The sequence below is a fragment of the Natator depressus genome, chromosome 1 (genome assembly GCF_965152275.1).
Source record: "Natator depressus isolate rNatDep1 chromosome 1, rNatDep2.hap1, whole genome shotgun sequence".
Lineage (NCBI taxonomy): Eukaryota > Metazoa > Chordata > Testudines > Cheloniidae > Natator > Natator depressus.
This window is the reverse complement of record NC_134234.1, coordinates 258,045,041-258,061,238: the sequence shown is the minus strand read 5'-3', so window position 1 is coordinate 258,061,238 and position 16,198 is coordinate 258,045,041. Positions and strand designations below refer to the sequence as shown.

The 16,198-nt window shown below is 47.4% G+C and overlaps 2 protein-coding genes across 2 annotated transcripts in view; one reads left to right on the top strand and one right to left on the bottom strand.

Annotated features, from left to right (window-relative positions):
* Window positions 1-2,389, bottom strand: part of MEI1 (meiotic double-stranded break formation protein 1) — a 64,410-nt gene extending 62,021 nt beyond the window's left edge. Inside the window, exons 1-2 of the mRNA XM_074941694.1 lie at window positions 2,252-2,389; window positions 1,579-1,702 (exon numbers count right to left, since the gene is read on the bottom strand). Of these exons, the coding sequence (XP_074797795.1) occupies window positions 1,579-1,702; window positions 2,252-2,389 (262 nt within the window). The remainder of the gene's footprint in view (window positions 1-1,578; window positions 1,703-2,251) is intronic.
* Window positions 2,390-7,446: 5,057 nt separating this feature from the next.
* Window positions 7,447-12,312, top strand: SNU13 (small nuclear ribonucleoprotein 13). Its single transcript, XM_074941707.1, has 3 exons — window positions 7,447-7,707; window positions 9,524-9,644; window positions 10,887-12,312. The coding sequence occupies exons 1-3, from the start codon at window positions 7,705-7,707 to the stop codon at window positions 11,147-11,149; spliced, it is 387 nt and encodes a 128-aa protein (XP_074797808.1). The 5' UTR covers window positions 7,447-7,704; the 3' UTR covers window positions 11,150-12,312.
* The last annotated feature ends 3,886 nt before the right edge of the window (window positions 12,313-16,198 follow it).

The following is a 16,198-nucleotide window of genomic DNA, read 5'->3' as shown; positions in this document are numbered from 1 at the left end:
CGTAGCCTTTTTGTTTAGACTAATTCAGTTTTTCTGTCTCCCTTTCATATCTTTTCCCATTAACATTTATTCTTGATAAGTTACTTTGACATTTTAGGAACTTTCACATCCTTTTTACAGTTGAGTTCTTAATTATGTACATTTGTAGGGCCAATTATTACACCACCACACTGGTCGTTTTGCCTTCCCCATGCTGCTGCCCTTGGACCTCCCTCCCACAGCTAGTGTACCAAAAAAACCAAAATCAGCTCATTCCAATCCCACTTTAATACTTATTATTATTGATTATATGTATTACAGTGACACCCAGAGGCCCCAGTTAGGACCCTATTGGGCCAGGCACTGTACAAACACACAGTAAAAGACAGTTCCTACCCCAAAAACCTCTCTACAGTAAGCCTTCCAAAATATAGAGAAGAGATATTTTTTATGCTATTGCCTGTTTTTAAAGTACGCATTGGCCTCCTAAGTTATTGGATCCATGTGTGTTTAGCATTATAACTATAGTATCTAGGTCTGAATTGTCTGTAAACTCCTCAGGGCCAGGGCTGCTCCCTTCACGTTTGTACTGGGCTAAATGCACAGACTGTGCTCGGTATAACCTCTGTGAATAAAATTATTAAAATCTACAAAGCTGTGTTCCTAACAATGAACAGCATCATATATACAAACAAAATAGGAAAACACCACTGAAATTATTCAATGTGCCAGGATAGAAGAACGAGAGGGAGGGATCTTGAGATGTATTTTACCTTAAAGAGCAAGAAAAATCTCAAGCGTAAAGGAGATCTGGGGAGTAACAAGGCAGAAACAGAGAATCCAATATTTGTTCACTGAAACAACCAGCTTTTGGGACCTCTATGCACCCCACCACCTTCCCCTTCCCTTACTATTCCTTCGCTCAATGGGCCAACATTCCATAGCAACTCTTCCTGCAAGGGCTGTGATGCAAACAAAAACTGATCGTGCATATGCTCTGGCCAGCAAAGATCATTCTTGGAAAGACACCTCTCCTAATCCCTGCTCTACTGTGATGCTGGTTGGAAAGGAGCAGGTGAATGGCCCTAAAGCTTCAATGAGAATTTCTACAAATTCCGAGATGTGGGTTGAAAAGGTATCATGTAGATTAGTGTTTTGGATATTGTACTATTAAACCACACAATGTGTTCCTTCCACCCAGACACCTTTGGTTTTCTACCACTTCATCCCAAAGCTGCAGTCCCACCTATTCTATACCTCTAACAGTGCTGTGGAAGAACAGCAGTGCATTCTGGGAAGAGACATAACCCCCAAAAGCTCTCTGTTTGTAGCAAGACTTTAAAAAAGAAGAGGAGCATGATCCACACAGACATGCTGGTTCTGCCTCCAGCTAGATGAGAAAAAACTCCATGTTCTGTATGAACTGGCGCAGGCTTAGTGTTTCTCCGGGAGTGTAGTATTCATGACACAGAGCTTTGAAAGTCAAGATGGGGCAGATAGAAACAGGGAACAGTGAGGCAGAGGGATCCCAGAAAAGTAAAGATCAGCACTGCCTTCCCCCGTTAGCAGTATTAGTTAACATAAAGGGGGTGCGCTTACCAAACAGAGTTCCTATGAAATGAACACACACCCTTTCGTCCTGTGCTAGCAGCTGGAGGACTGGCACGGCATGCCAGGCCAGGACATCCCGGAAGCAAGACAGCACGTGCTTCTTGCGCACCAGCTGAAGGTTAAAGATGGAATGAAAAGTATCACTGGAAAGCTCCCTCATGACATGCAAAGAGGCTGAAGAAGACACGGGGACGAAAGCCCACCGTGCCTAGGTGCCCGAGTGACCCGGGCTGGAGCCCAGAAACGCAGCAGGGCACTAGCCCTATTCCCACATCAGAGACCAGGACTCAAGTCACAGAGGCCATCCCATATGAAAGTGACCTGGGAGGAATGGGCCGGCAGGGGGCGGGAAGGAGCCGGGCCAGGCAAGGCCCTGGGCGAGACTGGACCGGCTGGGGGCGGGGAGCCGGCCGGGCCAGGCACGGGCCGGACCGGCGGGAGCCGAGCCAAGCCTGGCTGGGCAGGGGGCGGGGCGTGACTGGCGGGGGGCGGGGCGCCGAGGCGGACTAGGCAGGGGGCGGGGCTCGACCGGCTCGGGGAGACGTGAGGGCACGCGCTGGGGGCGGGTGTGGAACCCGAGCCCCCTCCGCCCCCAGCGGCCGGCCCCGACAGGCGGGAGCGGGGCGCGCTGGCGCGGAGAGGGCCTGGTCGGGCTCCGTACCGAGGCGCCGCCGTCCCCCAGCGTCTCGATGACGCAGGCCAGGCAAAGCGCCGGGGGCAGCCGCAGAAGCCAGCGCGGATCGTGGCGCGAGTGGAGCCGCTCGCAGACCAGCAGCCCCGCCCCCGCGGCCGCTTCCATCGCGCGCCGCCCGGGCCTCGCCGCGAGCAGGCGTCACGTGGTTGGGGGGGGCGAAGAAAAGCGGAGAACTGGCGGGAAAAGTCCTGCGCATGCGTAACTGCAGGGGCGGGGTTTCGTTTTGACCCGAGCACGTGCATCCTGGAGCTGAGGGCGGGGCCCAGGCGAGGGAGGCTGTTGGGTCCTCTCGGGCTCCCTTTGTCTTTAAAGGGCCACACACATCACCCTCCGCACCTTTCTTTCCATCCCCGGCCTGAGCGCGCCCCCTAGGGGAGCCACTGACCATGCAACGCGCCTGCTGCCTGCCTGGCGATGTGTGTATATTGATCCTTTAACCAACACTCTCTCTCTTTCCTTTTTAAATAAATATTAGTTTAGTTAACAAGAAAAAAAATGGCACCATGGGCAGCTGGGAGGGCCAAGAGAGGAGGAGAAGGAGAAGGGATCTGCTGGGGAACCTAGAAGGGGAGAAGAAGAGAGTTCGTGGAGCAGCGCTGCATGGGGGAATGGGGGGGGTAGCCTTAGAGCAGAAATCCCGCTCTGGGGGGGGGAGTGAGAGGTGAGGAAGGGAAAGCTGACATAGGCCCCGGGGGGAGCGGGGGGGGGTAACAAGTGCGGAAATGAGAACCCTGGGCAGAGAACCAGGTGGAAGGACCAGAAACAGTGAGGGAGAGATTGGCGAGGGAGGGACAGAGAAGATGAGAGAGCAGGGAAACGTGTGGGGAAAGACACAGGGGATTCCAAATGAGGAAGGGGAAATAATGTGCAGAAAGGAAAGAGAAAATTGAGGGATAACAAAATAAGCAAGGCCGAAGGAGAAAACCCAGAACCTTACATTTTATGGGTTGCAACCTATGTTTTGGGGTGACATAAAAGCCAAGCCAGCCTTTTCCTTCTTGTACTTGGAATGTGGAGGAGTGAGCAGTCCTTGACCGAGGATACTGCTGCACTTAAGCCCTATAGTTGATGGTTATTTGGTGACCTATGTGAAACCATTTTTGGCTCAGTCCAGTTCCTACTGGGATCAGCAACACAAAAGCCACAATTACAGCTGGTACTAATGTTCTTCCCAATACCAGCCCCTTGTCATCCTCAGAGAAGTCAAAGACTGAATTAGCTATAGGGACTAAATCTCTTTTCTTACTCTAGAGATGGGCCCTTCAAGTCAGAGTTGAAACTCATCAGCTGTGTGTGTTTGAGATGCCTGAACTGCTGCAGCAGTGCAGTATCTGCATTGTAGAACACCTAAGAGATGGTAGTCTCCGGAACTATAATTACAGCAGCTTCTCCCAGCATAGATTCACTTAGAATGTAGAATGGTTAGCACTGCCACCCAGTAGCATGCACATTTACCTTACCCTTACAGCAGCATTCAGGGGGCACAGAGATGCCTTTAATCCATCCAGAACTGCAGAACAGATCTGGTGTTCATAGTCCCATGTTTCGCATCAGTAAGGATGTCTTGGGAATTTATAATCCAACACTAAGTGTGTATGTGTTTTGTTTGGAGTAGGGAAGGGAACAAAGATGAATGATATTATCGGGCACAATATTTGCTTATGTCTTTCCAAGTCCAGAAAATTATCATGATGGTTTTATTGCATTTGGAACTAGGAAGGTTTTAAAAATGAGTTAAACATTTGCATCCCTTTCTGAATAGGAAAGATGGAACAAAGACTAAAAAAGAATGAAATATGGAAAGACAAAAGAGAACAAAGGTGGAGCTACAGCAAAAGAAATATAATTGTATGCCCCTGTATATCCTGGAAATATAATGTGATCTCTATGTCTCAATTTTTCACATGTGGAAATCCAGGGTAATATAGATGAAAGTCAGTAAGAAAAGATCAAGATAGGCAATCAACGGATACAGAATTTAGGGCCTGGTTTTCCAAAGTGCGACAGCTCTTAGAGCCTTCAACTAGAATTGTGAATTATCAGCTGTTCTGAAAAGCAAGTCCTTATAGTCTAAAGCAACAGAAATTAAAATTGTAATGACATATACTTTTCAGTCACATCTTGTTCATTCTCCATACCCTGCCTAGTAGGGAATTGTATCCTTCAGTATACTGTCAACAAAGCGTCCACCTTTTTCTTTGGGAGAGGATTCAGTCATCTGAAAGATTGCACTGTTAGAAAAATATGTTGATGCCCAGTTAAAATCTCACCCTGTTACTCCAAACTGTACCCCAGGGGTTGGCAACCTTTCAGAAGTGGTTTGCCAAGTCTTCATTTATTCACTCTAATTTAAGGTTTTGCAGGTCAGTAACACATTTAAACGTTTTTAGAAGGTCTCTTTCTATAAGTCTATAGTATATAATTAAACTATTGTTGTATGTAAAGTAAATAAGGTTTTTAAAATCTTTAAGAAGCTTCATTTAAAATTAAATTAAAATGCAGAGCCCCCCAGACCAGTGGCCAGGACCTGGTCAGCGTGACTGCCACTGAAAATCAGCGCGCGTGCCCCCTCCTGTACCCTGAATAATTTCAGAGTAACAGCCATGTTAGTCTGTACTCACAAAAAGAAAAGGAGTACTTGTGGCACCTTAGAGACTAACCAATTTATATGAGCATAAACTTTCGTGAGCTACAGCTCACTTCATCGGATGCATACTGTGGAAAGTACAGAAGATCTTTTTATACACACAAACCATGAAAAAATGGGTGTTTACCACTACAAAAGGTTTTCTCTCCCCCCACCCCACTCTCCTGCTGGTAACAGCTTATCTAAAGTGATCACTCTCCTTACAATGTGTATGATAATCAAGTTGGGCCATTTCCAGCACAAATCCAGGTTTTCTCCCCACCCCCCGCACAAACCCACTCTCCTGATGGTAATAGCTTATCTAAAGTGATCACTCTCCTTACAATGTGTATGATAATCAAGGTGGGCCATTTCCAGCACAAATCCAGGGTTTAACAAGAACGTCGGGGGGGGGGGGTAGGAAAAAACCAGGGGAAATAGGTTACCTTGCATAATGACTTAGCCACTCCCAGCCTCTATTCAAGCCTAAGTTAATAGTATCCAATTTGCAAATGAATTCCAATTCAACAGTCTCTCGCTGGAGTCTGGTTTTGAAGTTTTTCTGATGTAATATCGCAACTTTCATGTCTGTAATCGCGTGACCAGAGAGATTGAAGTGTTCTCCGACTGGTTTATGAATGTTATAATTCTTGACATCTGATTTTTGTCCATTTATTCTTTTACGTAGAGACTGTCCAGTTTGACCAATGTACATGGCAGAGGGGCATTGCTGGCACATGATGGTATATATCACATTGGTGGATGTGCAGGTGAACAAGCCTCTGATAGTGTGGCTGATGTTCTTAGGCCCTGTGATGGTGTCCCCTGAATAGATATGTGGGCACAGTTGGCAACGGGCTTTGTTGCAAGGATAGGATCCTGGGTTAGTGGTTCTGTTGTGTGGTATGTGGTTGCTGGTGAGTATTTGCTTCAGGTTGGGGGGCTGTCTGTAGGCAAGGACTGGCCTGTCTCCCAAGATTTGTGAGAGTGTTGGGTCATCCTTCAGGATAGGTTGTAGATCCTTAATAGTGCATTGGAGGGGTTTTAGTTGGGGGCTGAAGGTGACGGCTAGTGGCGTTCTGTTATTTTCTTTGTTAGGCCTGTCCTGTAGTAGGTGACTTCTGGGAACTCTTCTGGCTCTATCAATCTGTTTCTTCACTTCCGCAGGTGGGTATTGTAATTGTAAGAATGCTTGATAGAGATCTTGTAGGTGTTTGTCTCTGTCTGAGGGGTTGGAGCAAATGCGGTTGTATCGCAGAGCTTGTCTGTAGACGATGGATCGTGTGGTGTGGTCAGGGTGAAAGGTGGAGGCATGTAAGTAGGAATAGCGGTCAGTAGGTTTCTGGTATAGGGTGGTGTTTATGTGACCATCGTTTATTAGCACTGTAGTGTCCAGGAAGTGGATCTCTTGTGTGGACTGGACCAGGCTGAGGTTGATGGTGGGATGGAAATTGTTGAAATCATGGTGGAATTCCTCAAGGGCTTCTTTTCCATGGGTCCAGATGATAAAGATGTCATCAATGTAGCGCAAGTAGAGTAGGGGCATTAGGGGACGAGAGCAGAGGAAGCGTTGTTCTAAGTCAGCCATAAAAATGTTGGCATACTGTGGGGCCATGCGGGTACCCATAGCAGTGCCGCTGATTTGAAGGTATACATTGTCCATAAATGTAAAATAGTTATGGGTAAGGACAAAGTCACAAAGTTCAGCCACCAGGTTAGCCGTGACATTATCGGGGATAGTGTTCTTGATGGCTTGTAGTCCATCTTTGTGTATAACATTCATAAACCAGTTGGAGAACACTTCAATCTCTCTGGTCACGCGATTACAGACATGAAAGTTGCGATATTACAACAGAAAAACTTCAAAACCAGACTCCAGCGAGACTGTTGAATTGGAATTCATTTGCAAATTGGATACTATTAACTTAGGCTTGAATAGAGGCTGGGAGTGGCTAAGTCATTATGCAAGGTAACCTATTTCCCCTTGTTTTTTCCTACTCCCCCCCCCCCCCCGATGTTCTTGTTAAACCCTGGATTTGTGCTGGAAATGGCCCACCTTGATTATCATACACATTTTAAGGAGAGTGATCACTTTAGATAAGCTATTACCAGCAGGAGAGTGGGGTGGGGGGAGAGAAAACCTTTTGTAGTAGTAAACACCCATTTTTTCATGGTTTGTATGTATAAAAAGATCTTCTATACTTTCCACAGTATGCATCCGATGAAGTGAGCTGTAGCTCACGAAAGCTTATGCTCAAATAAATTGGTTAGTCTCTAAGGTGCCACAAGTACTCCTTTTCTTTTCCTGAATAATTTATGTGCCTTGTATAGTGTGAGTAGGTTTATCTTTCTATTCAGAATGCATTTGAAATCAGAATTCAGCTCCGCCTCTAAGCTCCCGCATAACAATCTCTACGTGGAAATCCCAGACTGAGCAGGATACTGAATATTGTTTCCGCCAAAAATCCCTTTCAGCTGCAAGCAAAGCTGGTCTCTGGTTCCTGAATTGTTGCTTCTGTCTGGGGACCTGATCACGCGCAGGGGGCGCAATGCACAACACAACCCACGTATATCCAGGAGCTGAGACCCGGCTGGTTTTTAAAAAGAGCAGCGCTGGCCCTTTAAGGTGAGAGTCTCTCCCCTGGCTCCCCGCCCCGGCCGGGCTCAGCTAAACCTCATTTCCGGGCGCGACGCACTTAGAGCAGTTTAGCTTTTTTTCCTCCGTGAAGCTTTCGGGCCGAGAGGATCGCTCCGCTCCGCACAGGGAAGGGCTCGGTTCGCCTACAGCGCAGCCATGGTGAGTGGCGCCCAGGCCGGGGTGGCCCATGTGGGCTGGTGGCGGAGCACGTGGGGGGAGGCGGGCGGAACGCTGGGACACTCCGCGTTCTGCGAGCAGCGTGCGCACGGCGGGGGATCGCCGGGCGGGCTCCCGGGGGCCCTGCCTGGGCCGGGGCACGTGGAGCACAGGCGCCGCCATGTGGGCGGGGGAAGAGGCCGCTGGGGCGGGGGGCGTATATCTCAGCGCCCCTCCACGGTTCCAGCTGCCGCGCACAGGGCAGCTGGCCGGCCCCAGCAACTGCGGCCATGTCCTGTGGCTTTTGTGTGGGCAACTGCTCGGCCTCCTCTGAGCGCTTTGTGCCGATTCCCCATCACCCCCTTTGCTGCCTACGTGCGCCTCCGCTGGGTGGGGTGGGAGCTTGCGAAGACCAGCAGGATGCTGTGCTGCCTCCCCACCTCTCGGGGTGTGTGTGTGGGGGGGGGGGGGTACAGGGCTGGGTGGGAGCACATGAAGGTTATGCTTCCCCCTCCCCTGCCTTGTATGAGACTAGTACGGGATGTGACTGCTTATTTCACAGCATGAGTCTCCGTTTATTGACTGTAAATTGACCACAACAAGAAGGGGTTATTTAAAGGGGTAACTTACAGCGAAAGTTCGTGTAGCAATAGCCATATTTAGTTCTTATAGTGCTTTTTGTCTGTAGATTTCAAACCACTTTACAGAGGGGAAACAGAGAGAGAGAGAGGTGACAGACTTGCCAAAGCTCACCCAGCCCTCCAGTGGCACGTGACCCTGGTCTCCCAAGTTGCACTCCGTGTTCTAGCCACTAGATCACACACTCTCCTTTAGGAGGTATCCTGTTGTGCCTTTCTTAGGCACAAGAACATCTCAAACTGGAGAAGCAGAGCTGTCTCTGTCTAGACAAACCTGTCATCTCCTTTCAGTTCCATAATTCCCTCTCTGAATATCTACTATGTATCTGGCTACCTATGTAGTAGAGCTGACCCTGAGCAGAAGCATGCCCATTACAGAAGGGCCTCAAAAATCCTGTCACTTGTTTGTGCAGATCTAGAACAGTTTAATTGTTAACATAAGGTTTTAGAAAAGCCTTAATTAAAACAGAAAAGAATTCTAACTCTTCCCCTATTGATGCTGTTTGTTTTTCACTTATCATGGGCACAAACTAGCATGGTTGATTTTAATTCCTGCTTTTAATTCCTGCTTGTTATGCGCTAGCACAAAATTGTTCCAACACTTGCGGGGGGGGGGCAGAAGGGAGAAGTGTTAAGTACAGAATTTCCTTTTGAATTGTTCTCAGAACATTCCCTGCTTAATATTTAAAACATGCCTTTGCAAAATAAACCTGGTGCCTGACTCTCTTGACAGGATTATTCTTTTAAGTTCAGATCTAAAAACGTGTAATTGCTCTCCCTATGTTGGCAGATAAACATTTTATATTAACATCACACATGAAATTACAAAGGGCTCACTGTTGAACTACGTCTGGGCTGGAATTGGTATGGTATATGTGAAACAACAGCATGTAGAGGGGAACTTTGGTTTAGGACTGAGAACAAACCTGTGTGTGTATGTAACTTTGGGATGCCATGCAATCCTTTAGTGTCCATGCAGAGCAGATGAGACCTCAGTGTTTCCTGTCTCATCTGCAGATAGATTTTGTGTAGATCTTTCAGAAGAATCAGGGACTGAGTTGATCCTGGTAGGATGTGAACCTGTGGTTCTAGGGAGTTTGGATGTGTTTGACTCAGTACCTGCCTGTGAATGTTCCAAGTGAAGCTTTCCTCTGCTTCTTGTAATTCTTGCCTTTTTCTAGACTGAGGCAGACGTGAACCCCAAAGCTTACCCACTGGCTGATGCACAACTCACCAAAACCCTGCTGGACCTTGTACAGCAGTCCTGCAACTACAAACAGCTACGCAAGGGTGCCAATGAAGGTGAGGTCTGTTTGTTATAAAACATGCTGTGTCTGCTGAAAGTAAAGAAAGGGTTTCATAGACTGAGGCCAGAAGGGATCACTGTGATCATCTAAGTCTGACCTCTGAGGCAAGAGAACTTCCCCCAGATAATTCCTAGAGTATCTAGTTTACCACACTAGATGTTACAGGTGATGGTTGGCTTCCCCTGTCTACAGCTATAGGTTTAGGATGTTTGGTAATTCACCCTTCCAAATCCACATTGTTTTATACGGTTTCTGGCTTGTGTAAATGTTTGGGTCCGTCCCTCCCCCCCCCCCCCCCCCCCAGAATATTCTGACAGGAACAAAACTGTGTGCAGCTCTCACCTGCCTATCTGTTAACTGCATAAAATAGGGTTGTTGGTATAACAGTTCGTGTGTGTGTTTTGGGGAGGGGTATCGGGGGAGAGTGTTATGGAAGATGGCTGGTTGGTGATGAGACTAATTTGTCAGGATTACATCCTTAATATTTGTCTGTAGTGCCCATTGCTGTGCTGCATAAGAACGGATAGTGTTTAGGGCAGTGGTCCCAAACTGGGGTGTGTGGAGGAATGTCCAGGGGAGTGGTGGGGCCCAGTCCAGCCCCCATGGGGGGAGAGGGCATCCAGCCCTAGCTCCCCTCCCGGACGTTGGCCGCAGTCCTGCTCCTTGCCACGGCTTGACCACCTGCCCCCAGCCCAGCTGTGATTGTACTCCTAGCCCAGGGGGCTGCAGACATATTCCATTACTGGTAAGGCAATGCGTGAGGAGAAAAGTTTGGACACTATTGGCTTTGGGGAAGGATCCAGACAAATAGGACTCCTATGTCCTAATTATAAAAAATAGAATGAAAACAGTTGTTGGATCAGTTTTATCTATACAATCGCTTACATCACCTTCCTTCACTCCCTCCCTGTCACACAATAGCTTTGATTCCTAGAATATGTTCCTTACAGCCTTGTCCAATCTGCATGTTTGTTTTTTTTATGACACCAAGTCTACCACTTTCCTCAGGAGATTTTTCACAAGTTCTTTGGGGCGGGACAGTCTCTGTTCTGGTTGTACAACACCCAGCTCAGTGGGGTCCTGGCCCTTGACTAGGGCTCCTAGTAGCATTACCATGGCATCTACCAATAATAGATTCACTGTTACTAAATAGATTTCTGTGTTTCGTAACATTCTCTTGTGTTAATATGCTCCACCGCAAGACCTCCACCTAATCCTCTTCCTTTTTTCTCTACAGCCACTAAAACACTGAACAGAGGAATAGCAGAATTCATTGTGATGGCTGCTGATGCTGAGCCCCTGGAGATCATCCTGCACCTCCCTCTCTTGTGCGAGGACAAGAACGTGCCCTATGTCTTTGTGCGCTCCAAGCAGGCCCTGGGCCGGGCATGTGGTGTCTCCCGGCCTGTCATTGCCTGCTCAATTACCATCAAGGAAGGGTCACAACTGAAGCCTCAGATTCAATCAGTCCAGCAAGCCATAGAGAGACTGTTGGTCTAAATCTGCCTAAAACCCAATAGCTGAAATCTATAATTAAAAAAACAGTTGGGGAGGGAATTAATGATAGTTAGACAATACAATAGTTTGATACCAAACTCTTGTTTCAAAATGCCAGGTGTTTGTTTTCCAGTGGCTTCTTCCTATTATATATTTCCACTCTCCACTGTGGGTCAGTCTAGATTTTTCTCCTCCCTCTCTCCCTCGCTGGCTTTTCAGAAGACATTCTTGCCATATTAGTTCTCAAAACCCTGTTGCTCAACAGAGTGAGAGTAGCTCCTCCTGTGTGATATGCAAAATAACGTATTGCCCCACTAGGGCATGATTAACCTATACTCTTTCTCCCCCAATAATGGATTAGCTTCCTTCATTTTGCCACACATTCTTCTGTGATAAGTTTGACTTGTAACAGACATGAATCATTTAATGTGTGTTCTAGATGGTATGGTCCAATGAGGAAAATTAAGGTGGATCTGCAGTGTAATGGTATATGTTCAGCAATTGCTGCTTTAAGGGAGAGGGGGAAAATAAAGACAATGGGAGATATGTAATGTAGGATACAGGCCAAGGTCAGGTCAGCAGACATGGTGAAACTGGACAAGCGGCCACTATGAGCGGTGTAGAGGGAGGAGAAATCCTACTACAATGCTATGGGTGATAGTTCTAACCTTGCTTGTTTTTTTTTTTAACCGGTATTTTTTTTAAATAAATCCATTTACTCCCAGGTTTGTCAACTCATGTACATGACTTCTCTCAGCCCGTCTTGGATAGGAATGTGCTGCTAACTGCCTCTTACTAGTTAAAATGAATTGGAGACCACCCCAGGGCTAATGCTGTGCATTATAATACAGCATATTAGAGCTGCTCCCTATAATTTTGTTTAGTAGTGATGTCTGCCTGGAGCATTGCTGTGATCTACAAAAAGCTAGTTCTCAAGGGTGTTCTCCCCCCCCTAAAAAAAACCCAACAACAACCAACCACACACACACGGGAAGAAAATAAGCTTGCTACTCCTGGTAGGAAGTAGCTTATCAAGGCCCACGTGTTGTGCAAGGGAAATAAGGATAGGAAGGAATAGTGTAAGTATTCACATACTCTTCCCAAAGGTGTATTGTTACTGTCAGCAAAGACCTAACTTTAGAACTGAACATGAAAACAGAAAGTCTATTATTCTTTTCACTTTAAAGGTGAAATGAGGCATGGCCTTTCCTCATTGGAATGCTGTTTTTTAGGTCTAAGCTAGTGTGGCCAATTTGCCTACCACCCACACCAGCACTTGCTTTTTTTTAAAAATTGTTAATCTTGCTTCTGTTTTGTCCAAGAGTTAAAATAGGTGCCACCCCTACAACACCATATTAACTGCAATCCTGGAGCTGGCATTACCACTGGTAGGGGAGTGGGGGAGCGTGCCATAAGTGGACATGAATAAATTTTCCATTGGCTGGGTTCTGCTAATCTAGATGCACTCTGGTTGTGTTAACTGTTAGGTGTAGCTGTACTGAATGGTAAGATCAGTTGGAGCAGGTAGGAAAGGCTCTTGCTGTGATACAGAGATGCACGCGTATTTTGAGGGATAAGTATACGCTGTTTCAGCATTGCGTTCTGGAGACTGTCAGAGGTATACCAGGCTGTCTTCTAGTCTATATAGGTTTTTATAACATACTCATCATATCTCTTGGCACCTTCTAATAGTATATTAAGTAACATGACTACACTGTCATGTTCTCCAACCCTCTTCCCCACAAGGGGAAGCATAGGCAATGGAGTGTCTTTGGAAAGGTGTGTGTTTGCCTTGTTTATAGTGAAGAAAGCAAGATCAAAGAAATGCCTTACACTTGGAAAAGAAAGTGGTGGCTTGTAATGGTTGCTGGGCAGTGTTGGTTCCACCGTCTCCAACAGCCTCTAGAACAAGTTGTGTCTACACCAGAAATTAGCTTTACTCGTACTGTTCGACAGTTCCACTGTGCAAGTGGAGCAAAGCTGTCAATCACATTTTGTCCTGGAACTTTAGATAGTCTCCTGGGTCTGGGCCCTTGAGTACTTTGAAGATAAAGACTAAGACCTTGATTCGATATTCTGTAGAGAGCAGAGGACAGGTGTGGTGTGCTCACAGTTGCATGTATTGCTGAGAGGTGCTGCAGGTATCATACCTAGGTATATCTCCTTGCTGTAGTCCAACTGAGAGGTGACAAAGGCATGAATACCTAAGTTCAGGTCTTTGATGGTAGAAAGCATTAGTCATGACCATTATGATGGGAGAGCCCAGTGTCAGCAAGGAATCCAAGAGTAGTCCTATAGAGTAGACTATGCTGACCAGGTTTGTTTTTGGCAGTGTAGGAACGTTACCTCCTGCCATCAAGCATTCTCCCATCAACATTGCTGCATTTGCACTGTTAGGCTGGCATAGTAATGTAGGTCAGGGGTGTGGATTTTCACAGCCTGACCACCTTAGCTATGTTGACCAGGCCTCAGAGAGCAAATGTCCTGTTTGATGATAACATCACTGTAGATGTGGCAGTATTGATACCTACAGTTAATCAGGGAAGTGTTACTATACTACTGGAAAAAACCCCTTCTGTGACTGTAGGAAGTGTCTACACTACAGTGACACAGCTGTGATGCCATTCAGAGCAGTACATTATGGGCAGCTATCCCACAGAGCAGTGGTCCCCAACCTTTTTTGTGGGAATAGCATATTGCTATTCCCAGAAGACTGGTGGGCACCATACACCCGGCAGCCAAAATGCCGCCACCGAAAAGCGGCAGCGGGAAGAAGCGTCACTGCCAAGAAACGGCAACTCCTCTTGGCATTTCGGCGGGTGTCCCGTGGGCACTCAAAAATGCGCCCGTGGGCACCACAGAGCATCTCTTCCCATTCTGGCACTGAGGCTCGTGGGATGGGGGCGCAGGGCATCCTGGGTCCTGTCCCCATGCCCTGTGAGGCATTATTTCGCATCCCAGCAATCCCTGTTCTTCCGTCCACATTTGGTGCTATCTCTCAACTGTTTTTGCACTGCGTGCTCTGTCTTCCCTTTTGGTCTGCGGGAATGGATCCTGAACTGCTGAGGAATATGCGGATGAGTCTCGCCAGCACGTCACAAATTGCAGTCGAGTTACTCCTTAAGCTACAAAGTGACAGTGAGGAGTCCGCTGATGATGTTGACATGCATAATGCATACGACATGAGATCACTTGTGGCATTCACGAACATGCTCACCAGCGTGGAACGCTGCTTTTGGACTCGGGGAAACAAGCACTGAGTGGTGGGATCACATCGTCATGCACGTCTGGGATGACGAGCAGTGGCTGTAGAACTTTCGGATGAGAAAAGCCACTTTTATGGGACTGTGCTGAGCTCGCCCCCACCCCATAGCGCAAGGACATGAGATTGAGAGCTGCCCTGCTGGTGGAGAAGTGCATGGTGATTGCAATCTGGAAGCTGGCTACTCCAGACAGCTATCAATTGGTTGCTAACCAGTTTGGCATGGGCAAGTCTACAATTGGAATCGTGTTGATGCAAGTGTGCAGGGCCCTTAATTGCATCCTGCTCAGAAGAACCGTGACTGTGGGCAATGTGCTTGACATTATAGATGGCTTTGCACAAATGGGTTTCCTTAAACTGCAATGGGGTGATGACATGCATATTCCAATTCTGGCACCAGACCACGTAGCCTCAGGGTATATAAAGCAGGAGGGGTATATTTTGATGGTTCTCCAAATGCTTGTGGATCACTGTGGGCATTTCATGGACATTAACGCAGACTGGTCTGGAAAGGTGCATGACGCACACATCTTTTGGAACACGTGCCTGTTCAGGAAGCTGCAAGCTGAGACTTTCTTCCTGGACCAGAAGATCACCATAAAGGAAGCTGAAATGGCCATTGTGATCCTTGGAGACCCCACCTCCCTTTAATGGCATTGCTCATGAAATCCTCCACAGGGAGCCTTGACAGCAGCAAAGAGCGGTTCAACAGGCTGAGTCGGTGCAGAATGACTGTCTGTGCTTTTGGCCGTTTAAAGGCCTGCTAGCACTGTCTGTATGGGAAGCCGGACCTGGCTGATGACAGCATCCCTGTGGTTATAGCCACGTGCTATACCCTCCATAACATTTGTGAAGGGAAGACTGAAAGCTTCACTTAGGCATGGATCACTGAGGTTCAATGCCTGGAGGCTGAATTTGAACAGCCAGAGACCAGGACTATTAAAGGGGCTCACTGTGGGGACGTAAGGATTAGGGATGCCTTGAGGAAGTAATTTGGTGCTGAAGGCCACCAGTAATGTTTGGTGCCCTGCATGAGAGTGAAGTGCAGTGGGTCCACTGCTAGTAGGCATCTACATATGATGCACTGACTAGCAGTCCCTGTTACTTTTCTGGGCTATGCTCTCTTTTACTTAATGCAATAAAGAACATTTCCAAAACCAAAAAATTGATGTATTGAAAAGAAACAACTGCTGGAGGGAAACACATAGCATGACCCATCTGTGCTGTGGGGGAGGAGGGAACGGGACAGTAAGATTTGCATGTCCTGTTTTCATATTCAGCCTTTCTCCCTAGAGTACTGTGCAATGAGTGCTGCACTTCAGACTGGCTAAAATGCATGTGAGCAGGGTTGAGTGAAGGGGTCATAGTTTGCAGGGCTGGGCAGCAAAGGTGTTGGAGGCACCTGCTGGCGATAAACTGGATGTTGGGAAAAGTGGGTTGGCTGTGACATGGTGGTGCAAGGGAAAGAGGTGTGAATCTGCTCCGTATGCAGTGCTATGAGTACCTGCATCGAGTCTGCTTAGCGCTCCATACTGCTTAGGAGCCACTCTGTGGTTTGTTGCTGGCAATCTACATTCTCCAGGCAGACCCCCCTTTTGGTCTCAGTAAGGGACTGCAGCATGACTTCATGCAGAAGGTCCTCCTTGCTTCTTCGCGGCCACTTCCTGAGTTTGTGCAGCCTTTTGGCCATTGATAACAAGGATGGCTGGGATCTCAAGGTTGCATCTATAAAGCCAAAATTCAACATTTAACAGAGGCAGCATTAACAACACTAGCCAGAGCAATGATTC